The following is a 24,475-nucleotide window of genomic DNA, read 5'->3' on the forward strand; positions in this document are numbered from 1 at the left end:
CTGACTGGGCAAACGACTGTACCGATCGTCGGTCTGTGTCTGGTGCAGTATTTAAGGTGTATGGATCTACTGTGAGCTGGAGCGCGAAGAAGCAAGCTACCGTGTCTCTCTCTTCTACGGAAGCTGAGCTGATCGCTCTCTGCGCAGCTACTTGCCATGGTCAGTGGATGGTGAGGATTTTGCGAGATCTGGGGGCGAAGCCGATCACTCCTATTACCTACTATGAAGACAACCAATCGACGATGAGTATTGCCACTAACCCGAAAGATTCTGGTCGTCTGAAGCACTTGGACGTGAAACACTTCTTCGTTCGAGAGCTGTTGGAGAGCAATTTGATTCGAGTTGAATATGTACCAACGTCGAAGCAACAGGCGGACATACTTACGAAGAGCCTTCCGGGCCCTGCATTCAGGAAGTTTCGTGAGTATCTTGGATTGACCGATTGCAGAGTTTGAGCGGGCGTGTTAAGAGTGCAAACCCTACAATCCCTACGCCTATGCTCAACCCCTTCTGATGCCGACACCACTGCTGTCAAACCAGTTTTCTTTTTATGTTTCTGCTATCCATTATTATAACAACAAAGTTGATCAAATAAACACGCGTTGAATTCGTTTCTTTCGTAAAGAGTATTTTACAAGTTTTATTTTCGATCCGCGAGTCCCTTCGGTCGCTTAATTTCATAAAATACCATGCGGAGACTGTGAAGCAAGCTATGTAGGTATGACATCATGCCGACTGAAAGATCGGGTGTCCGGCCACCGATCGACAATCAACAAAGTTAGAGAATTGCGAGAAGCAGGGAAGGACGCGACGGACTACGAGATGGAAAGGCTATGGGAGAGAACAGCACTACTGGATCATTGCATCACCAACAACCACCAATTTCTACTAGACAGGGTACAAGTATTGGATTCCACTAGCAAGAAACAAAATTTAGCCATATTAGAGTCATGCCACATCTTGAACACACCACACACTGTCAACAAGCGTACCGATACCGATAACTTGAGCTGCACGTACGCTGGTGTGTTACACACTGCCAAAACGATACAACACACAACACGTAGAACAACGGAAAGAGATAACACACAATAGTATTATAGCTATAACGACACACAAATGAAATTGATATCTGGCGCGAAAGTGACGGTAGTGAATTATCGTAGGAGGTACAACAAAATTCAACCGGTAGATTTAAAACGAGCGTAGAAGAAGGGAACTTGAAACACGTGAGTTTCTTAACACCTCCTTCACAAACTGATACCCTATTATCATGTGTTTCGTTATAGTTATGGTCCGACGTACAATTATGTATAAGACATACATGAAACGAGTGAACGGAGTGATCGTTGTCTGTAAGATTGTGTTTATGTTAATGTTTTATGCTTCGTACTAATTGTTCATTTGTAGAAATTTCGAAAAAGGCACAATAAATGTGACCGAAACGTCAGGTGTAGAACGGAAATCCGTTTATGATCCCTAGAGACTGAAAGCCGAAAACCCCAAAAACATAACCTCCATCACAGTCGATTCCTGTACATTGCAAACGTTCTTAGCATGGTTCCATGAGTCGATATCGAGTCATGGAACATCGACTCATGGAGGTATCACTGTAGCATATTTCCCAGATAAGAAAACGAAGAATTTGGAAGGAGGAGCATCATCTGCTATTCTAAGGGTATAAAGCATACCTCCATCTTTGAATTCGGTTTAATTCTGTTTTCGCTTTCGAGCTGGTAGAGCTACTCCAAACCTGCTCAGCTCCTCGCTAGAGGCCAGCTGTTGATCATCAAGTTGCTCGCCAGAGGCCAGCTGTTGATCATCAAGCGGCGGCAAATCCAGTGTCCGGTTTGTGAAATTGCTCAAGATTTCTGAATGGACTCGCGCTTCCAGAATAGGGCGATATTAAAAACCGAAAAGGCAATAGATGATGGTTCTCTTTCATTGGTAGTAAAATCGAAATCCTGAAGCAAAGAAAGCACCATGGCAGATGAACTAAACACAAAAACACAGACAAACAGACGTAACAGCTACACTGAGAACAGCGTTGCGGTTGAAAATACTATATCAGAGGGTTAAATTAAATACACAACGCCACTTGATTTGGGCAGACTAAATTCGCATTTATTTAGAATATTTTGTGCATTCAATTTTACCATGGCACCATTTGTATAGTAAAAATTACTATATCATGGTTAAAAACTTGCAGCAGACCAGAATCGAACCGAGGATCTGGCGATTGCCAAGCACGAACGCTAACCGCTCGTCTATCGACGCGGTTGGATTGAGAGGGAACAAAACGCAAATAAAAAGCGCTCTTGATAGCTCAATCGTGGTTGGAATAGTAAATTTAAAAACACGTTCATGGTTCTCATTACTGCAACGCTTGTTTCAGTGTAGAACAATTATCAATTTACTACTATGTTTCACGTGAACATTTACGCCCAATGCTAAAAATACTTCATTTGGCCAACCGTGAACTAGGTGGCGGTAGTGAGCAAACGTCAAACTCTAACAAAAGTGATGCGAGCGCCACCAGTGGCCCGTCGGCCAACTACCAAATATTGTTGTCTGTATTTTTTGCCGCTGGCGCCAACTGTTAGCGGTTATGAACGAAATAAACAGTCGTTACCCTTTTAACATTTATCGTATTTGAGAGATATTCGTGTAACAAAACCTGCAGATGGCGGTTAAATACGAATAGAAACGATACGCAATCGTCTGGTTGTAAGATTTTCAAAATAACGAATTTGAAATGATCGTTAAACGCGTGGTCGATGAAAATTTCTCTTGAGCTACGCCTGTTTGTGTTTTTTTTTCTGAGTGAATGGAGTTTCCGTGTGCATCGATTAAATCGATTATTCATCTTTTAATTTTAGACATCCCTAATCGAAATCCCGAACTCGACTCGAAAGCTCCAGCTTCAGGGAAGTTTTTCTTGGCAGTTCCAGTACTCTTGTGTTTTGTTGTGTGAATTTACAGAAAAGTTTTTACAAAAGTAAGTTGATGTAACATTGTCTATCAAAACATTAGATTCCCATAAAGCGCCTGTTTTTCTTCATTAACGATTTCCCTCGAAGAATGCCGAAAAAGGGCCATCGGAAAAACTCCAAGAAGATGAAGCACCAGAACCAGGAGAACGAAGCGCGCTCTGCCGAAAAAAAGCAACTCAAAGAGATGCTAATAGGTAAGTGCTTCCTGTATTTATTGCTTTGTTTCTCTGTATCTTATGTCTATCCGTAGAACGTGATCTGTTCCGTCCCGGCATGAAGATCCAGGAAATGCGAGAGCTCTGCACCGCCATCGAGGAGTCAATGCTGGACCATGAATTGCTCCAAAGAAGCAATCAGTTCAACGGAAGCTTCAGGGATGAGGTAGGACAGGGCTGGTAGCGGGTCACTTTTTTTGCGGATTAGTCACTGTTCAATGCAAGCCTATCGTAACATTTGAAAAGGGCCTAACTGCAAAATGCAAAACTATTATTCATTATTCGTATTCATCTACGTAAATTACCTCTAAATACTCTCACGTGCATGCAAAACGCATTTAAAAAGTAATTTTATTTTTAAAGGAGCCTATCTAATATTGGAACACTTAAAGGGGCCTTATTGGACACAAAAGGGTCTTACTGAAAACTTCCATCAACATTAGATTGACTGTCGTACATTTCTTCCTTTTTCCCAACTATAAGGCAGCGTCCATTTATTACGTAACGCTAAAAATGCAAATTTTCGACCCCCTTCCTCCAACCGTAACGCTTTTTGTATGAAAATTTTTATATGAGTCGTAACGCTTGAGCCCTCCCCCCTCCCCCTAGAGTGTTACGTAATTTGTGGATGCCGCCTATATGTATTGTGTTTTTCACATATAGTCGCTTGATTTTATTCAAGATTTATGCAAATCACTTCAATAATGAATGAAATTACAAATTCTAAAAGGGCCTAACTGGAACTACATATATTTAATCATAGGGCTAAACTGGAGGGCCCAAACTGAAACAGAAACAATAATCAATCAAAGGTTTGATGACTCTTAGAAGGGCCATTCAGTCATTTTCAAGAGTTGTGTTATATGAGATTTAAAACGACATGAGCCACGTAACAGACTATAATGAGTGTCGAACATAAATAAAGAACTAGTAAAAAAGAGAATGGGTTTGAAATAGGAATAATCAATATGTCCCATCAAGAATTTCCAATATATAGCTATTATATTGTACTTTTTTATTATCGTTAATTATTTTTATCAAGTTCTAACAACTATCGAATAACTAAACATTAATCATATACTTTTCAATTTGATTAATTGGACAAATTGAAGTAATATTTGTGAAAAAGGTACACGTCTTCTGGTTAGAATCAAACTCACGACTTGGAATAATCAGTGTGGTGCTGAATCTTGAATCGAGAATTTCTCAGTGTTTACGTTTTGCAGATAGGCCTTTTTCAAATGTTTCGCTAGAAGTCTACTTTTGATGGAAGGTCTCTTGTTAACAACACGATCACCCAATTCACTATTATCCTATTCTCAACCCTTGAATGCTGATGCTAAATTCTAGAGAATGCTGAAAACCTCGAAAAAGAGACATACACGATCCAGGATTTTCTTCTCAAATTTCTAGAAGAGAAGATTCAGGAATGCTTCTGATGATGATCTGGAGATTTTTTGCTGGAATAGTGTTAGGGACTTTCCCTTCAGAAATTCCTTCAAAGATTTCCAATATTAAGAACAATACTCGATAGTTTTTATTTAAAGTATGGTCCTTTATAATGCGGTAAAATCAATAAATGTACTTAGAAGTCGCATAATAATGAACGCACTTTATACGGTTCGAGTATACCACAATTTGAAATCGGTATATCAGTAAAGATTTTCTGGAGATGGAGCGTTCTCTGATGGTACCTAATTTAATTCGAAATTTGACCGCTAGGTGGCACTAGTGGGCATGGGACTTTTACTTTGGTTCTGCAGATATTTCAGGATCCTGACCATATAGAAGGATGGCATCTTCGGCAAAGTTGTTCAGTAAGTTAAGGGCTATCATTATTCGAGATAGTTGATTCATAATTTTGCCACTAGGCGGCGCTAGTGAGAATGAAACTTTTGTTTTGCGGATACTTGAGGATGTTGACCTTATAGAAAGATGTCATCTTCGACAAAGATGATACGTAGCTCAAGGGCTATCATTATTTTAGCTAATCTCGAACTTCAAGGATTAAACAAAGTAAGCATTTGAGTTTGGCAACATTAATAATCAATTAACTCGATCAATGACAGCCCTTGAGCTACTGAACAACTTTGCCGAAAACGCTAAGAGTGTTGTACAAATTACAACGCGCGACTACTCGCTTTACAAAAATTCACGCAACAACCGAAAGGTTAATTTTTTTCCCAGATGCTATTTAGATACTTTTCCATCGATATCTCCAATAGTTTCTAGCAGATATCCCAAAGATTCTTCTAGAAGTTTTCCCAAGAAGATCCTCAAGGGTTTTATCCAGAGGTTTTGGGGAAAATCGTCCAATCATTTTAATATAGATTTCTTCATAAATACATTCACGGTTTGTCACAAATTTCTTAAAATTTCTTAAGAATTCGCTTCATGAAATTCAATGCAGTTGTCTCCAGTAATTTTCATATACAAAGGTATCGACCGTGATGATTTTATTTTGAAATTGTTTATCGGCATATCGGTCTATTTTGCTCGAAGTAAGAGGGAGCATGGAGAAGAAAGCGATGAATACTAGATGGATAGGTACCGTAAGGGAACGGCGAGAGAAATTGGATTAGATGTTGAAGAGGGCATACCATATGAAACAGTATTACTTGAAACGTCACTTCCTTGTGGCTAACGTCCCCTATGGGAAAGGCTGTCTTGGTAGTGTCATTCTCAAAACACACCCAAGCCGTTCCCATAGGGGACGTTAGCCACAAGGAAGTGACGTTTCAAGTAATACTGTTTCATATGGTATGCCCTCTTCAACATCTAATCCAATTTCTCTCGCCGTTCCCTTACGGTACCTATCCATCTAGTATTCATCGCTTTCTTCTCCATGCTCCCTCTTACTTCGAGCAAAATAGACCGATATGCCGATAAACAATTTCAAAATAATTTTCATAGTATGAAATCTGAAAAACTTAAAATTCAATTCCAAAGATTGTATCATCGATTTTACCAGTAGTTACTGTAGCAGATCTTATAAAGTTCCCTACAGGATTTCTTCCAAGAACACCTTCAAAGGATTCTCCTGAAGTTTTGAAATAATTCGGTATTTGATTTTTACTGGAAACTCTACAATGAATTCTTTCAGAAAATACTGCAGAATATTATACATGGATCCGATTTCTTTTTCTTTTCAATAATTATCAAGAAATTTATCTGAAAAATCCTCCAAGACATTCTCCAGAAGTTGTGAAGTTTATTTTTCAAAACAAGTTTGCGTGTTAATCAGGAATTTCTACAGAAGTGTAATCAAAGAATGCTATAGGATTTGTTTTCAACCAGCCATTTCTATCATTGACAATTCCTGGAACTGGAGACATTCCTTCGGGAAAATTTTCTGAAATATACCGGGAAAACCGGGGAAAAAAGCGGGAATTCCAAAATTGAAATTTAGTGGTCAACCTGTGGATAATTTATTTGAGGTTATACACCAGCAAATTCTACAGCAATTATTCCGGCAGGGTGTCTACTACCTGGAAAAACTGGAATTATCAGGAAATTTTATTAAACCTGGAAAAAAAAAACCTGGGATTCTCAGGGAATTTCGATAACAATCAGGGAAATTTCTTTGAGGCAGTAATTCATGGTAGAATATATTCATGACAAAGGATATTCACGTCAAGTTCCCCAACAAATTTTGGCTGCCTGAATGAATTTTATGAATAATATTTGATGCATGTTTTTTTTTAATTATTCGAAATTTGAAAAACCGGTAAACTGATTTTGGGAAAGCTTGTTATATCCTGCAAATAAAGAATAAGATAATATGTTAATCAGTCCACAGTCCGGGAAGTCCCTCTTCTGCACCTACGACAGACAGTATTTAGCCAAGAAATTCCGTAGATACGAACAAGTAAAACGCACTTGAGTCATGAGGTAGAATTAAGAATATCGCATGAGATAGATAGACATAACAATCTTGAATTCAAAAAATAAAAATAAATGAAACGTCGAAACAATTAAGGCCGCACGGGATGTCATCATAATCACTCTATCCATTTCAAGAAGCAAATCTCAAGAACCACTCCATATATCGATGCGAAAAATGTATCACTATGATTCTATATATGTAGTGCACAACCCGATACATTTTCAGCTTCATCGGTTCACTAAAACTCGAGATTTGCTTCCACAAAGTTTTGATGATAATTGTTAGAGCGAGACGAAAGATAGGGAAAATAACACGGTCTCCCGTGTCCCCTTCAATTAATAATTTTAGGACTTTTTAGCCTATTTTAATACAAGTTTTTTTTTTATGAACGGTCTTTAAAGTCTATATTTGTCAACCAAAAATGGTCTCTAAAGTCTCTTCACCCCTATTCTTGTTTACGTTCCAATGCTCCTTCGGTCGAAAGATCAATGAATTCCCGTTTACGCCAGCAAAGTCAAGTGGGCCATGGATTAGTTCGATTGGTGGATCCGCCGTAAACGAGCATGAGGGTGATTGCTTGTAGTGAATTCTGATGCAAAATTATGCGGGCTCCAGAGAAATCTTCAGAACAGTCTCGGGACTTTTCAACTCAACAAATTTCATCTCAGGTTTCCCGAGGAAAAGCTTCAGGAGCCCTAGTGGTTTCTCCAGAGATTTCATCTGGCACATTTTCAGGGAGACTCCTACAGGGATTTCTCCAGATTTTTTTCCAGAGATTCCTCTATCAGTTCCTCCAGCGTTTTTTTCTGAAAAATTCTCCAGAATTTGCTCCAGGAAATTCTCGAGCACTTCAACGTTACAATCTCCAGTAATTTGCTCAGAGATTACTTCGATTTTTTTTAGAAATACTATCTTAAGACATCCTCCAGATATTTTTCCACTAATCCTTTAACCAGTTGTTACTCTGTGAGATCTTCCAAATTCCAAAATCCAGGAAAATCCGCAAAGGTTAATTCCAGAGTTTTTGAAAAAACAAATGTTCAAGGATATTTTTTCCAAAAAAACCCGACAAGAATTTCTATGTCATTCCATCCACGGTGACTCCAAAGATTTTCTTCAAAAAATCCTCGAGTTTATTCGATACAATTTATTAACGCTCAACGCTCCGTCATCGGAATCATCGTCATCATCGAAACTTCAAAAGCAGTTTTTCTGTTCAAAACTAAAAATTATTCGATGAAAATGTGTTCACTGTGTTTCGGTTGGAGAATAGAATACAGTGAACACTTTTACCTGTAAATTTTCTTGATTTTGAACGAAAAAACTGCTTTTGAAAATTCCGAAATCGATGACGGATCCTGCCCCCTTAAGAATTCTTCAAAGAACTCCTCAAACTCAATCCTGTGTTTCACCATTGAGTCCCTTTAAATTCTGTTCTAGGAATTTCTCCAGAATTTCATCGAAGTGTTACAACGGCAGTTTTTCCCAACACTTCTTTAAAAATACATGGGAATGAATCTACATGAGTTTATTTAAGGTTCCACATTAATTAACAGTGCAGCATTTTTCCAGAACATCATCTTACACGTTGTTTAAGGGATTCTTGAACCTGGAATTCTTTTGTAAAACCTGGAAATGGGAATTTCATTTCTGTAAACGAGTAGACATTAGTGTGGGACAAAATTTAGATTCTCGCTCCAGGCCACTTTTTGGATTGCATTTAGGTCACATAACAACTGTGCAAAATTTCAGCACGATCGGAGAAACTATATTTTAGCGCCAGCCGTTCAAAGTTTGTATGGGATTTACTATGGCAAAACTTACTTTTGCAAAGAAAAAATCGCCAGAGGCCGCCCGTTGACCTCTATAAAAAATCTGAACACAAACCTCGATAGGTATTTTTACGATGATGAATATTGCCGAAGACCGAGAAACAATCCGACACTTGTGAAAGGTGAAGATGAATCGAAGCCAAACTTCAAATTTTCAAGAGCACGGATCTGGAGAACCAAATATCTGTTTAAGCCGAAAACTTAATCGATTGGTCACCAGCTGGTGGTAACCAATCGATTAGGTTTTCAGCTCAAACGGATGTTTTGTTCTCCAGATCCGTGCTCTTGAAAATTTGAGGTTTGGCTTCGATTCATCTTCACCTGAAAACAGTTATTCAATGAAAACCTTTTGGCAAGGCGACGTAGATTAACGCTCAACGCTCCGTCATCGTAATCATCGTCATCATCGAAACTTCAAAAGCAGTTTTTCTGTTCGAAACTAAAAATTATTCGATGAAAATGTGTTCACTGTGTTTCGGTTGGAGAATAGAATACAGTGAACACTTTTACCTGTAAATTTTCTTGATTTTGAACGAAAAAACTGCTTTTGAAAATTCCGAAATCGATGACGGATCCTGCCCCCTTAACACGTAAAATAATAACAATATAATGGTATAATCTTTAGGTTAAATTCTGTAGAAAATCCTAATGTTATTTTAAGGTATCTTGAACGAAATCCACACGGATGAATCATTAAAGCAGATCGGTGAAGAATCACTGAAGAAATTCATGGAGAACCCTCAAAGTAATAACTCAAGGGAAATTTGCACAATGCATTCAGTAATACGAGCAATAGTAGGAGTTGTCATAATGTCACGAGTAATTAATCTATGTAAATAAAAATGGAATGGTGTTTGTATGTCACGAAATGGCTTACGAACGGGTCAACGGATTTGAATGATTCTTTCTCAGTTTTGTTCGTCAAGGGTTCCGACGTGTTTGTGTGTATAAAAAACCCAGGATATTTACCGGGAAAGTTGTAAAAACGAGCGCGAACGAAACTGTCATTTTATATACGATCAAAATCATTTTTCAACAGCCTATTTGATGGCTTGATGACTTTTATATCCTGCAAATAAATAATAACGTAATATGTTAATCTGTCCACAGTCCAGGAAGTCTCCCTAATGATCCTACAGCAGCTAGTATTTATAGCTCAGAAATCCCGTAGGTATGAACCAATAAAAGGTACCAGAGTCGAAAGGTAAAATAATAAATATTGCTTGAGATAGGTAGACATGACAGTCCTTTCCCCTTTAAAAACATTCTAATAACTCTTTGAAAGCCACCTACAAGTTACAATAATCGAAAATATACCAATTCCGCGATATTATCCTAAATACGCAAATTTTCTAATTTCATGACTACAACAAAATCATTCAAATCATTGGATTTTCAATGCTCAACATTACACTGAGAACAGCGTTGCGGTTGAAAATACTATATCAGAGGGTTAAATTAAATACACAACGCCACTTGATTTGTGCAGACTAAATTCGCATTTATTTAGAATATTTTGTGCATTCAGTTTTACCATGGCACCATTTGTATAGTTAAAATTACTATATCATGGTTAAAAACTTGCAGCAGACCAGAATCGAACCGAGGATCTGGCGATTGCCAAGCGCGAACGCTAGCCGCTCGACTATCGACGCGGTTGGATTGAGAGGGAACAAAACGCTAATAAAAAGCGTTCATGATAGCTCAATCGTGGTTGGAATAGTAAATTTAAAAACACGTTCATGGTTCTCATTACTGCAACGCTTGTTTCAGTGTACATTTGACAAATTCGTCAACACTAAAGAACAATTTCGTTCATCTCAATACAGCAATCGCTTCACACAAGAACAACTATGTTCACAATAAACGACAATTTCGTCACCTCTGAAGAACAATTTGGTTCAACTCAATTTGGCAATTTCACCACACTTCAAAAACAGATACAATTGGCAATTCGCCACCCCAAAGAAAAACGATAATCTTCAACACACGTTTCCATGATCCTCGTCGCCACTTTTATATCCTGCAAATAAATAATAACGTAATATGTTAATCTGTCCACAGTCCAGGAAGTCTCCCCAATGATCCTACAGCAGCTAGTATTTATAGCTCAGAAATCCCGTAGGTATGAACCAATAAAAGGTACCAGAGTCGAAAGGTAAAATAATAAATATTGCTTGAGATAGGTAGACATGACAATGACTTGCCGGGACCACTAGTTACAAATAAAAACTGAAATTTACATGTGGCTGTTTTCTATGGAAAAACAAACTTGAATCTTATCTTTTGTTTTCTTGATTGCTGTATGATTTTTTGTGGGGTTCCTGTTTAGCCTTGTTTTGATTGTTTTTTAACCTTGAGGTCTCTAAAGTTTCTTATAGAAAATAATCCTGATGAATCGATATGTACATGTATACTTTCTCCATCAGGACTTGAATCAGCGCATTCTGCGGGACTTCACCCTTCTGGAGAACCCGGCGTCCTCGGAAAAGCTAAACTTTATTAGCGATCCAGCCACTCCACCGACGAATGCGTCCCCTCCGAAGTTCACCGGTCGTCGTCCATCACCTAACATGTCCGAATTTCCTCCACTGACATCACCGATTGCAGGAAAAGCCCCCTCGGGACCATGTTCCAAACCATCCGACTCTGACAGTGATGGCGACTATTACTCGCCCGAATTTCCGTAATAATCGATGCATTGTTTCGAAATCAAACGAATCCATCTTATTTATCGATATCCAAATGGTTTCAGAGGTCCGTGCTGCCGTATCTCCCATGTCGTCCAAGTCGAAGTCCACCCGGAGCCACGAGCCTATGATTGCAACGGTGACGACGATAAACAGCTACGCTGGATTGCTTCGCCGGGGATTAAATCATCGCCAAGGCTGGTAAAGCCGTCAGCCAAAGCGTGGGACGCCATTGACGAAGTGCCCTGAATCATACCCGAAAGCTATCAGTTATCATTTCACCGCCACAGGTAAGTTTTTTCGAACAATGAACGTTGCGTAGTCAGAGTTGTGTGCTTGCACTGAAGTTCAATATAATATATTCAGATTTCTATGTTCGTTCGTTGATTGATTCTATGATTTACAATTCCGAGTGAGCCTGGAGGATGTTCTTAATCGATCTCCAGACATTATTCGTGGAATTTTCAAAGAATATCATCACTCAAAACTTCTAGTTTTCTAAAAACCTTCAGAAACTCCTGTAAAAATGTCTACAAAAACTGCTCACCGAACGCTTTCCACTGATGAACTTTGTCTTTAAAGCATTCATCGCCTTTTCCAATAGTCGACCGATATTGTTCATATCACCGGCGAAGCAAACAAATTGATTGGACTTTGTGAAAATCGTACCTCGATTGTAATGCATGACACTTTCTAGCTAGCCCTATGTTGAACAACAGTCAAGATAGTCCATCACCTTGTCTGAGCCCTGTGCGGGATCCGAACGTGCTGGAATTTCCGATGATCTTCCACAGTTTTATGCGGTCAATACTGCCTTATGTCTCTTTAAAATTAATGTATATGTGATGATGGAATGGGATGGGGCCTTCCTTAGCCAAGTGGTTAGAGTCCGCGGCTATAAAGCAAAGCCATGTTGAAGGCATTTGGGTTCAATTCCCGGTCGGTCCAGGATATTTTCGTAATAAAAATTTCCTTGACTTTCCTGGGCATAAAGTATAATCGTACCTGCCACACGATATACGGATGCGAAAATGGCAACATTGGCAAAGAAAGCTCTCAGTTAATAACTGCGGAAGAACACTAAGCTGAGAATCAGGCTTTGTACCAGTGTGGACATAGTGTCAAGAAGAAGACAATTTCGATTTGTTCCAGAGAAACCTTCAGAGGTACTATTACGCGACTACTTTACATGTTCTTCATGATTGTCCCCCCAGATTCCTAGAGGAAAAGATTACTGTTTTTTTTTCTAGTCATTTCTACAGAGATTTCTCCTGGAATACTTTCAGAGACTCCTTCAGAAATCCGCGCAGAAATTCTTCTGGTGATTCCACCACCAAGTCTCCCAGAAATTCTTGTAGTGTCGTTTTAAAGGATCCGTAGATAAATTTCTGAGGAGTTTGCTTCAGGAAATCCCTGAGCACTCCAACGCTTCTACTTTCTGTAATTTTAACAAGGAAAGTTTTGCAAGAGACTCAGGGTTTAATCCAGACATTTTTTTGACTAGTTCTTCGACTTAAGAATAACTACGTTAATTTTTCCAATTATTCTTCCAGACATTATCATATAATTTCTTTCAAGATTTCTTCCATTTACACCCAAGAATTGCTCCAAACATTTCTCCAGGAAGAGAATATACTTTTTAGTACTTTTACTTGGAACTCTTCCTGAAATTTCTCAATAAATTTGACGTAGGATAAGTTCCTGAAGTTCCTCCACGCATTTTTCAAGGATTTTCTCCAACATTTCATCCAAGAACTAGATACTCTTTCAAAACCATTTATTTTTCCCAAATAAAATTCCAATGACTTCTTAATAAGTTCGTTTAAAGTTTCACACCAGCTAGTAATACAGTAATTATTCCAGTGAATCCTTGATCATTCTTATGCAAATTGCTTCAGGAATCAGACCGCTTTTTTATTCATACAGGGCGTTTTTCATATTTATCCAACTCATCTTTGAAATCCGAGATTTCCTCAAGGTTCCAGGAGTTCTTTCAGGGAATCTTATACGAGTTCATCAAGGGTTACTTAAGGGCCCATTCACAAATTTCATAACGCTGATAGGGGTGGGTGGGTGTCCTTAAAATGTTACAGCTCATACAAAATTCGAAAAACATTCATACAAAATGCGTTACGTTATGAAATTTGTGAATAAACCCTTAGAACTTAGGGCTAAGTAGCCCGTCATTCGTTTTGGCAGCAATGATGACTTTGAGCTTGCAATTTCAAAGTGATAAAACTCAGCCTTGAAAGTTTATATTGACTTGAAAAAGTATCAGTGTACGCGCTGATGTGCAGAAAGTATGATGATACTTTTCAGCTGTGTCAGTGCAAAACCAACTTCTTTTCTTGGATTCAAAATTATGAGATGATTTAGCAACAATCATCAACGACGCGTACAAATTTCACTGACGGCCTACTTCGCCTTAACACCTCTACTAACAGCTTCAATTTTTAACGCAAAAAATTTAGAAAACGCGATACCTTTTTTGTTTTTCGATTTTTTCACAAGTTATCACAAAAACTCTTTCAGTTTTAGAATCTGTGTCGATATTAATGGCTATCTGGATCCGAAGAAATAACAAAATTCCTTGGGGGACCGACGCGTAAATTTCTCAGGTTACGCAGTTTGTAACGTATTCAGATATTCACTCTTCGGAACAATTAATTAAAAAGAGCATGTTACAAAAAACTGAAGCAATTTGATGCAGCCGTCTTTGAGTAATGAGCATTTATGTTTCTGATACTACGCTGACCAAATAAAGATCTCGAAAACTTCAAAAAACATCATATCGAAATTTTCGGATATCTCCAAGAATACTTAACGGATTCGTATGATTATTTCAGAGTAGCTTCTTATTACCGTCAAACGGGGTGACTTGCAACGGCGGGGTGACTTGCAACACATTGTAATTTACAACTAAATTTCGCTATAAAACACAAATTTCGAAAGAAAATTCTTTTCAAATCGGTGCTTCAATACGTTTGACTCACAATTCAAGTAAGAGTCACGATTAATGCTGTTATCATAAATATTTTTATACATTAAACATAATTCTTTAAAATGTCTCGAAACTGATACTTGATGGACGTTTGGAAATCGTGATCTAAAAACATGAGATAGATTTAACTTACAAAAGTAATACTCTACCTGGTGTTTCTATAACTAATAAGTGATAATATGATGAATTTTATTTTACGAAATTGTAGCAACAAGTTTTAAATAAAAATTATTTTCATGAAAATTTCCTTATGCGGGGTGACTTGCAACACTTTATTTCCAAGCAATTTAGAGTTTTATAAAAGTGAAAAACTTTTGTGTTAGTTCTACTTTATAATCAAAAAAGTAATAATTCATCAATCAGCAACAAACACTCATTAAAAATATTGTTCAGTTAAGATATTGGAGCTAGATGATTTAACACATATTTTTCTCATACAAAAATAGCTCAATTATTTTCTTACAAAAAGGTATTTAAAATGCTCTTGTACTGGTTCGAATGCTTTCAATACATGAATAACAATACTTAACAAGTGTGACTAATAAAAAATATCAACATTTTGTTGACAAAAACTAAATTAGCATTGAGTGTTGCAAGTCACCCCGCATAAGGACATTTGAAAAAAATCACCTTTTTGATAACTTTTGATATGACAAAATAATTCTATTTAATCTTCTGTCATCCCATTCCGTAAGTGGGCCGGCCATTAAAAGGAAAATTGATTTTTAGATTTAGAAGGAATTTTGATTTTTAGATGATGTTTAGATCATGGTTTTGGTTGATTGAAGTTGAAAAGTGTTGCAAGTCACCCCGTTTGACGGTACCTGGCAATGAATAGTCCACATTCAGCGCAAAAATGAGCGCGTAAAAATTGACGATTTTTCTACCCGCGATTGGAAGACATCTTTGTTCGCCGTGCTTCCAACGTGTTAAAACGTGTGTTCAAAGTTACGAAGTTAAAGAAAATTTGGTCACATTATTAAACCACGTAAATGGCTGTAAATAGATGCTTGAACTGTTAAGCAAAGTGTTGTTCATCAGGTCCCGGTTCCCTGTTAAGTGGTCGTCTCGGAGATACGTCGGTCCGCCTATGTCGAGGTTTTAAGAAATACAGTCCACTCTCGTACATTTATTGAAAGTCATCGCGATTTGATTTTTTTTGCGATAAAAAACCAAGCTGCTGGTAGAGGGGTTAATGAAGTTTCATCAGATGTTACTTTATGAGTTCCCTCAGAAATAAATCCCGGATTTTTTAAATAATTCTCCAATGCCTAGATGCCAAAATTGACATTTTTCTAGAGACATACCTGAAATTTGTTTTCGAAGAAATCCTTGAAGAATTTCCCCAAGAAAAGGGAATTTCATGTTTCCTATTTCGGATGCTCACTTTCTTTCTATTACCCACTGATGTGCATGCTGGACAGCTCATAAAAAGCATGATCAGGTAATTCAAACCATTGATTAGGCTTACCCTGAGCCACTAGAGAGACGTCTGAGCTAGTTGGACATTCGAAAATGTAATGTACCATGACCACACAGTTACGGATCACCCACAGTGACGGATCACTTTGGCGTTCAACATCGGATAACTCGCTCAAAACATAAACGTTGACGTAAAACATATTTTTCCATGTTATACAATTTGTCTTCTACCATTTGTAATGTTAAGCACAACATTCAATCGCTAAATAACGGTGTTTTTGACAAATGTTCGGTTGGTACCACACAGCTATCATTATATGGTCGTTTTCTGTAAGAAGTGCCGTCAGCATTCATAAGCTCCCACAGGTGGTAAAATTCAAATGTTATAGCATGTTTTATGCTCGTTCGCTTCTATTTAGTATGAATTCATCTTTGGAAAACATTTTACTTGAATTTTTATTCAAAATACCGAATATTAGCACTTCTAACTAGTGATCCATAATTGGACCAGGAAATGATTGTTTACCACGGTTATGGATCACTTCCAAAGAATGTAGATTTCTGCTATTTTATGCATTGGATTCGACATTTTTAGACAACAGCACTAAGGATAAAACTTATAAAACATCAAGGTTTGTAAATTTCATATTTTAGCAGACAAAAATGGGTGGAAAACTTGGTGTGGAGCGGAAACAGTTCATGTCTCAGTTACTACAATGCAGTATCACAATAAAAAGGGCATTTTACCCTTGTTTCCAGCTCTAACACTGCTATTTTTTGCAGTAATATATGACACATTGTTTACTTTCGCCATACCATGCAATACAGATGCATTGAGTTGAAAATCTCCTAATTTTGCGCACTGATCCGTAATATGTCACAATTTGATCCATAATATGAAAATTGATCCATAATATGGTTTTCAGGAACTGACACAATTTTTAATTTTCATGCAATCCTATGTAAATATTACACTCAAAACAGTTTACTAACCGAAGTTCCAATTTGAATCGATTCGATTCGTGCTTTTAAATTACAATTTTACGTTTTCCATGTCGTTTTATTGAATTTTATAGGTTGGACTCCACACTATTTGATCCATAACTGTGGGGTCATGGTATATTTACGGAAATTCCGCATAAAACACGCCTCCAAAGTGACTAACTTTTTACGGCAAATTTTGAAAAGCTTCAAGTGAGACGTTTCCCATATAAAGTAGCGGAGTTTGCACCGGAGAGATAGTTCCTGAAGGTGTGTTTGTGCAATACGGCATGAATATGTACAACTACCCTAAGGCTACACCACCACATATGAAGTACCACAATAAATAAAAGATAATAAATCAGTATTTCACATGCCTCCGCCATGGCAGGACGGCCAATTAATCGATCGTATTTTATTCCACAACCAAAATATCACACAACGTGGAAGCGAGCCATTTGGCATAAGGTCATTTGGCATAAAGGACATTTGGCATAATTTCAATATATTTTCTGTACATACTTAAATTGAAGATGTTAGCATTTTATTACCGTTTTATTTTAGTAGTAGTAACAGCAGAATCTGTTTTATAATAATTTATTTATACTCTTCTTCGAAAAGCCACCGAAGAAGCACAATAAATGCGGTATGAATCCATCAAAAATTATGCCACCGAATTCAATCGGACTGTAAACTATGTAGATGTATTTTATACGGCTTTTGTTGACTTCCAACCCGATGATCTCGCTTACGAATATACGAAATACCGGTAAAGGAAAATATGATGAATTTCTTTCAGAAGCTTCCAAGTTAATCGAAAACAACTGAAAAACGATGTAGTTTTTCTTTATATATAAATACACGTTTTACCTTCGATTTGATGTGCTCAGGTAGCCATGACTTTTGTGAGTTGAGCATGTGTGAATACCCAAGTAACCAGAAGCACTTATAATAAGCCCTTAATCAGCATCATAGATGCGTACACGCATTATAATAGCACCACAAATGCTTACACACCTTATAACAGCACTTCCGCTGCATAGAAACCCTATTACAGCATCATTAATGCTTCTAAGCCTGATGCCTACAGGCATTAAATAAGCACTATATTGGCTTTATATTCGAATACAGGGCATGTTTAAATGCCATCCAGTGTTTTGACAGATATACCACGTGCTTTGTGTTTGCATATTAGTGGTAAGAGGGAGTCAAACATAAATCTCCTCACTACTACAATTGCAGGTTTTATGACGGGGAAAAGTGATGGTTTAAATTGGTCACTTTTCTTTCCAATACTATTCATCTTATGTGGCCGTAGGAGCAAAGGAGCAGGACAACAACTCAACAATACGGGTGTCGCAGGTTCGAGACGCAAAATGAGAAATTTCATCATCATAAAATAAGGATCAAAATGAGGCAATTGCAAGTCCTCAAAAGGATGGAAACTACCAAAACGAATATGTCTGATACGGAGAAGTACTATCTGTATCATTTTATTACATTTTTTGCATACTATTAGAGGTTTCCGTTTTCATTCATTCATTTATTTACCTCGTGTACCAGTTGCTTGGCCGCATACGCGAAAGCTCTCTGGCTGCGTACGCGAAAGCACAAAATATTCGCCCTAAAAACCTGGCGAAAATAACTGACGTTCCTCACGTGGTCTTATATCAGCATTAATGGTGCAGAGAAGCACGGTTATATCTTGGCACTATAATGGCACGCTATTTCGCCTTTTCTGACATTATAATAGTATTATATGCGTATATAAAACTGACATGCATCAAATGATTACCCTATATGCGCATATAATGCTGTTACCGTGCCGCATTATCGTGCTTACTGGTTACTTGGGCATATTTATTGAGCCCTAATAAGGGCTGTTGGTTTAACAACGCTAATTTAACAAACAACATTATTGCAGTTTAATTCAGCATCATGTTTAACAATATTTTCATGTGAAGCCTTTGTTCAAGCGTTGTTCACACAAATTTGGAGAAGTTATAAAGCGTGTCGTTGTAGATTAATTTTATTCTACAACTTCAAAATCGCTTTTTAAGCATTTGTCTCAGCTTTTATTCAACTGTTACAAAATTAATTGAAAACAAATAAATGACCAAAAATCGCTTAACACTTTAGGTATGAACAAGGTATACTCCCCTGCCTTGTTCCTGAAAGTAGTCAGAATGAGATTATTAAAAAGAAACATGAATGTTGCTAGTATCCAATCTACGAAGTATACCGTAACCACGCTAACGCTAAAAAGCGCTTAACACTTTAGTTCAAATGCAGTGTAAACTTTTACCATGAATTAATAATCACTTTTAATAATTACCTGGATACTGGATTCAAACTCGAGACCTTCTTATCGTCAGCGGTATACCTAGCCATTTGCGCTATCCTTGAATTCATATATCAGCCTTCCAGTGCCCAATATAAACCTCTTGTAGCTAAATATTGATCATGCTTGAGCTTCTCTTTAACAATGTCTAATCAACACGTGCTATGCTGATCAACATCTGAACAAGCGCATTACTTCTGCTGCTGTTCAGTACTGATGCAAGCTGAATTCAGCCGGCTATTTATAGCGCACAGTGAGAAAATTTATGTAAATGCTAGTCAAAAATAAAGTTTATTCACAAAGTAAAAACAGTCTGAAATGATTAATCGAATTTTATAATAAGTTTTACTTTTTATAACTTTATTTTAATTGATCATCTAACTGTATTAAAATTCATTTATAATTATATTTTTATTAGGTTAATATTTTTTTATGTGTCGTATTCATTCTATCTATTAAGCATTTAAAAAAAAATATTTCTATCATTTGTATGTTAAATGTGCTCATTTTGTTTTTCAATATAATCCTATATCAGAAGACTGATTCAAAAAATTGTTTTAAACATAATTGAATAATTGTATTGAGAAAGCATCAGTTATGATTGTATCCAATATGTTTTTATATATTAATAAGTTTGTGACGAATTCGCCAAGGGCAAAAAACCCTTCAAATACAGATGAATAGTAATAATATTAGTAAGTTGAACATTTCAATACATTGGGAAAACAAGGCAATTTTAAGATATTTTGTCCATTTTTCGAAAATTTGGCTATGGTCCAAGGCTGGTAGCGAGTCACTTTTTAGTGACTTGGTCACTTTTTTGAAGCCAGTCACTTTGAAGTCTCTTTTTTGAAGCCGTTTCAACAAAACTCACTTTTTTCATCAAAAAGTCACTTTTTTCAACTATTTTGAGCTAAATTTTCGGGAGAAAATTATTAATCGGTTATTTTTCAATTTAGTCTAAGTTTTAAGTTAGGTCAGCACCAGAACTACTTCATGCAGTATCAAAATATTGATTCAGTTTTCTTGTAAAAAAGGCTAGAGTTCCACGTAATTTGTAATAGTATCTAAGTTATTATTAGAATTATATTGTTATAAAACTAAAGCTTTGAATGTTTAGTGTTCTTTTTGAATATCTCGGGCATTCTCATTTAATATAAATTTGTATACCTTGTGGTGGATAATTAGATGTTAATACTCTATTGTCGAAAACTATGTTTTCAAATATGTATCCTAATTATTCTCTTTATTTTCAAAATTCCCTGTAAAATTTAACAAATTTTATTATTTTATTTAAAGAGAAGTATGCACTTCAACAGAAAAATAAACACATATCTCGATGCGTGGGAGATTTCTTGCATGAAAAGCTCAAGAAAAGCCTTTTTTTTATCGTAGTACGCAGTTGAAAAGAAATGTCAATACAACTGGAGCTCACTGTAGAAAATTTCTTGACCATTTCTGCCGCAGACATTTTTACTTTTCTTGAGCGAAACAGCATACATAGTTTAAGAGTAAAAACTTATCATATTCATTAGGACAGACTTTATTTGCAAATCATACCTTTATTTTGAACAACGACGTAAAATAACGTAGAATCTAATAAAGTTAAATAGAAAGTATTCTTCTGTGAATATCACATTTGACGGAACTTCATCTATACGCTTATATTTTTTCTAGACTTCTTATCGACTTGGGTTTTGGGATCTACACAGTTTACAATGAATTCAATTTTAGCAGTTTTTGAGATGACGGGGTTGGTAGTCTAATGGCTATCGCTTCTGCTTCTCAAGCAGGAGGTCGTGGGTTCAATCCCAGGCCCGTCCCTTTCTCATCTTTGTAACGTTCTACCTAATAGCTCTCTATTCTCTCTATCTCTCTGCGCCGTTATGACGCAAACATTATCGGTTCTATCTATCGCTAGAACTGAATATATCGACTTAACCGCTTACCACAGTGGTATCCATACGGTCGAATACACCCATCCATCATTAACAAAACACTCCTACTTCCAAGGTAGCTGTGGGAAATGCAGGAGATTCTCCGGTTTTCTAGTAACAACGACTATCTAATTAACATTCCTTCCTATCCCCGATGGGCATAAGGACGTGGCCGGCGCCGTTATCAATCTAGAAATATCAAGGGTAGTGTAATTGCACATTGAAGATGGTAAAAAGCTAAAACCCAAGCTCCCATCTGAGTGGTTCTCTGTGCAAATATCACTATCCTGATTGATCACGGAGTAGCAACTACGAAGTGTATGTTCCATCAGTTGATCGATTTTTTTTTTTTTTTGATTTGAATTCAATTTTAGCAGTTTTTGAGATGCCATATTTTTTGGGAGTTTGCATGAAAATGTGAAACGACAAATATTTAGATTTCACAAATGTTCCAAATTGTTATTAAAAATTACAAAATTAAAATACTATGGTGATATAAAAATAAATTGTAGGCAATATCTTGAAATTTAGGAAGTATAATAAAAATTTCCAAATATGGTACTCAACTAAACCCACTGCATGCAGTAGATAATATAGAATAGGTATTCCCTATCATATTGGATATTGATCGTAGAACAGTACGATAGAATTGAAATAAAACTGATTACGGTTTGATGTTCAAGTCACTTTTAGTCACTTTTTCGAGAATCGAAAGTCACTTTTTAGTCACTTATTTCGCAAATCTGATCACTAAAATAACTTTTTTCGGAACCACTATGGTGTGACCTCTTTTGTAAGGCTTATTTGTTGCTGAACAATCGTTATTTTGGCCTTCTTTGGATGAACTGCTCGGATGATACATCGATGTTGAATTAGGACTTTATAAAATACTTATTCAGCTTTAAGCCATGTTCATGTTAAGCATGGAAACAGCTGAAGTGCGAAGCAATCAAAACGTTAGTTTGTCTCTTGTACATCTGTTTACACAAATAGTTTTGTTTGGTTGAATATTGGCTCTTTAATAGACGAAAAAATGTCTTGTTCAACTCATTAGTAAAACAATCTTGACAAGTCGAAAGAGATGCTTTGGAAAAGTTTAATAAGTGTTGATTCTACTATTATTCATTCCAATGAAAAATTTTGAACGTTGACATAAATTTGGATCTAAATAGCATTTTCTCAGCTCTTTATAGGGCATTTTTTCAGCTGTCACTATAATTCAACAATAATTAAATATGTATGTTTATTTGTGAATTAGGATTTTTCTAACCCAATGTGTTGCGAACTTTACCCTCGTTGATCCATAGTCGCCTGCATGTCTTAGATTTGATTAGAAAAAAAAGCTTCTAATCAGTCAATTGTTAAACATCTTATGTGTTGTAGAACAAGAGCTACTATATTTGCATTTTCGGAGGTTTATTCAGCTCTTACTCAAAACACAAACTTCAAGTGGAATAACAGCTTTTTTATAAGCAGAAATTAATTTTATTCAATTAATGATTCAACTAAAAATTTGTTCAGCAATGGTAGCTGCTATGCAGCTTGTATTAAACATGTAAGTAACTTAAAAGCTACCAATAGGGTCCTAAAGCCCTGTCCCAATTTCAGTGCCAAACCCTTAAAATTAGACTAATAACACATGTTTACTCAATTTTTAATATTTTTCGTTTGTTTAAGCGCAAAAAACATTTTTTTATGTTTTTGTTGGATTTTGTCACACCCCTTGGCTTTAACTCAAATTTTGGGTAAATTTTGTTTTCCGTGTCCCTTCCGAAATGTCAGATAGGAACAACCCCAGTGTTAAAACTAAAAGCCCTGTGGTGTTTTTGTCGACTAAGCGAACGTCAAACATGATCAGAAGTGTCAAGGTTCATTTATGGACTCAATTTTTAAATTAATGCTTAAATATGATATGGTCGTTATTTGAGTGGGAAAAATTGCTAAAGTAGTTGCAGTAACATGCTATTTCGAGTTATTAAATAAAAACAAGATTTCGTTAACCATTTTAGGACCCTATTGTTCCTTGGGCAGTTCGTCCTGTACAACCTATGGACATGCCCTATATCAACTGCAGCGATTTGCAGTATAGACAGGATGTCCCGGGCCCGATCCATCTGACAAGCCAATCGAGCCCTCTGTCACCATAGAAGATGGTGTCTCCATCGATGTCGATAGCCTGGTCCTGTACGACACCAAAGCCAAATATTTGGGATTGACCCCTGACTGATTTACACACCCTTTAACGGTCGAGATCTTTCCTGGCCACTTCCTTGCGAACGCTGGGGATTGGAACAAGGAGATTAGCTGGATGCATCCCGATAAACCAGCAAATGACTTTTGCTAGCGATTGATTTCGATTTGTTTTGAATTGTTGGCGATCGTCATCGTTGGACAAAGATCTGCATAGAAAATTTAGAACTGGTGATCGGGACAATTAAGATAGCTGAGACTCCACTAGAAGTTGGATGTTGTTAGTTAAAATTTAACTGCCATAGAATATGTTTGGTCAACGTTCAGTTTGTTTATGTAAATGACGGGACTAGGATTGAACTTTTGACCTCCTACTTAGTAGACTGAAGCGGTAGCCTCTAGACAATTGAAAATTTCGAACACTACTTCTTCCCATCTCTCCTACCCCAGGTATGTTTTTTTTCGTTATTTGCAAATCTCCCAACGGGTAAAAATCAGGGTTGTTAACGTTAATCAACGATAAACGCCGCTAACGTTGATTTTGCTCTGGATCAACGTCAACGTCGTTGTGTTGATTTTCATGGTTGTTAGCGTCAACGTTAACGAGTTTGCGTTGAATCAACGTCAACGATCAGCGCTAACCAAAGCGTTGATTTCAATTTTCGTACAGGTTTCTAGAGAATGTTTCGAAACATCAATAAACAACACGTTTCTATGCTGATATCCCGTATCCATGGAAAATTGATTAAACAATCTAAGTTCACTGTGCAGAGCAATGAACCTATGCACGGGTTCACTATTTGACGTTTTAGCGGTGCCGTGTTATTTATGTCACCATGGAAACTAGTGAATTCGGCACCGCTCAAACGTCAAATTAGTGAACTTGTGCATCGGTCCATTATTTGGCTCCCAACAGTCAGCCTCTTCAAACGTCACAAACTTTGCTTGGGAAAACTTTCATAAATTGCAAAGATTTTCCAAGCAATA

The 24,475-nt window shown here is 36.9% G+C and overlaps 1 protein-coding gene across 2 annotated transcripts; it reads left to right on the top strand.

The window, feature by feature from the left end:
• Positions 1-2,897: 2,897 nt before the first annotated feature.
• On the top strand, positions 2,898-12,235 carry LOC5568689. 2 transcript variants are annotated; one of them, XM_021853215.1, is made up of 6 exons: positions 2,898-2,998; positions 3,081-3,187; positions 3,244-3,374; positions 11,356-11,612; positions 11,682-11,906; positions 12,129-12,235. In XM_021853215.1, exons 2-5 carry the CDS (start codon positions 3,082-3,084, stop codon positions 11,863-11,865), a joined length of 678 nt encoding a protein of 225 aa, XP_021708907.1. In that variant the 5' UTR covers positions 2,898-2,998; position 3,081; the 3' UTR covers positions 11,866-11,906; positions 12,129-12,235. The 2 variants fall into 2 exon arrangements, with proteins under 2 accessions (XP_021708907.1, XP_001652512.2); XM_001652462.2 differs by lacking the exon at positions 12,129-12,235 and having other exon boundaries at positions 11,682-11,998.
• The last annotated feature ends 12,240 nt before the right edge of the window (positions 12,236-24,475 follow it).

This window comes from Aedes aegypti, chromosome 3 (assembly GCF_002204515.2).
Source record: "Aedes aegypti strain LVP_AGWG chromosome 3, AaegL5.0 Primary Assembly, whole genome shotgun sequence".
NCBI classification, from domain to species: Eukaryota; Metazoa; Arthropoda; class Insecta; order Diptera; family Culicidae; genus Aedes; species Aedes aegypti.

Excerpts from the sequence above, each read along its gene's own strand:
- LOC5568689 (XM_021853215.1), top strand. The coding sequence starts at position 3,082 with ATGCCGAAAAAGGGCCATCGGAAAAACTCCAAGAAGATGAAGCACCAG. Across the intron at positions 3,188-3,243 it reads ACTCAAAGAGATGCTAATAG|AACGTGATCTGTTCCGTCCC; the intron begins GTAAGTGCTTCC and ends GTCTATCCGTAG. Across the intron at positions 3,375-11,355 it reads ACGGAAGCTTCAGGGATGAG|GACTTGAATCAGCGCATTCT; the intron begins GTAGGACAGGGC and ends TTTCTCCATCAG.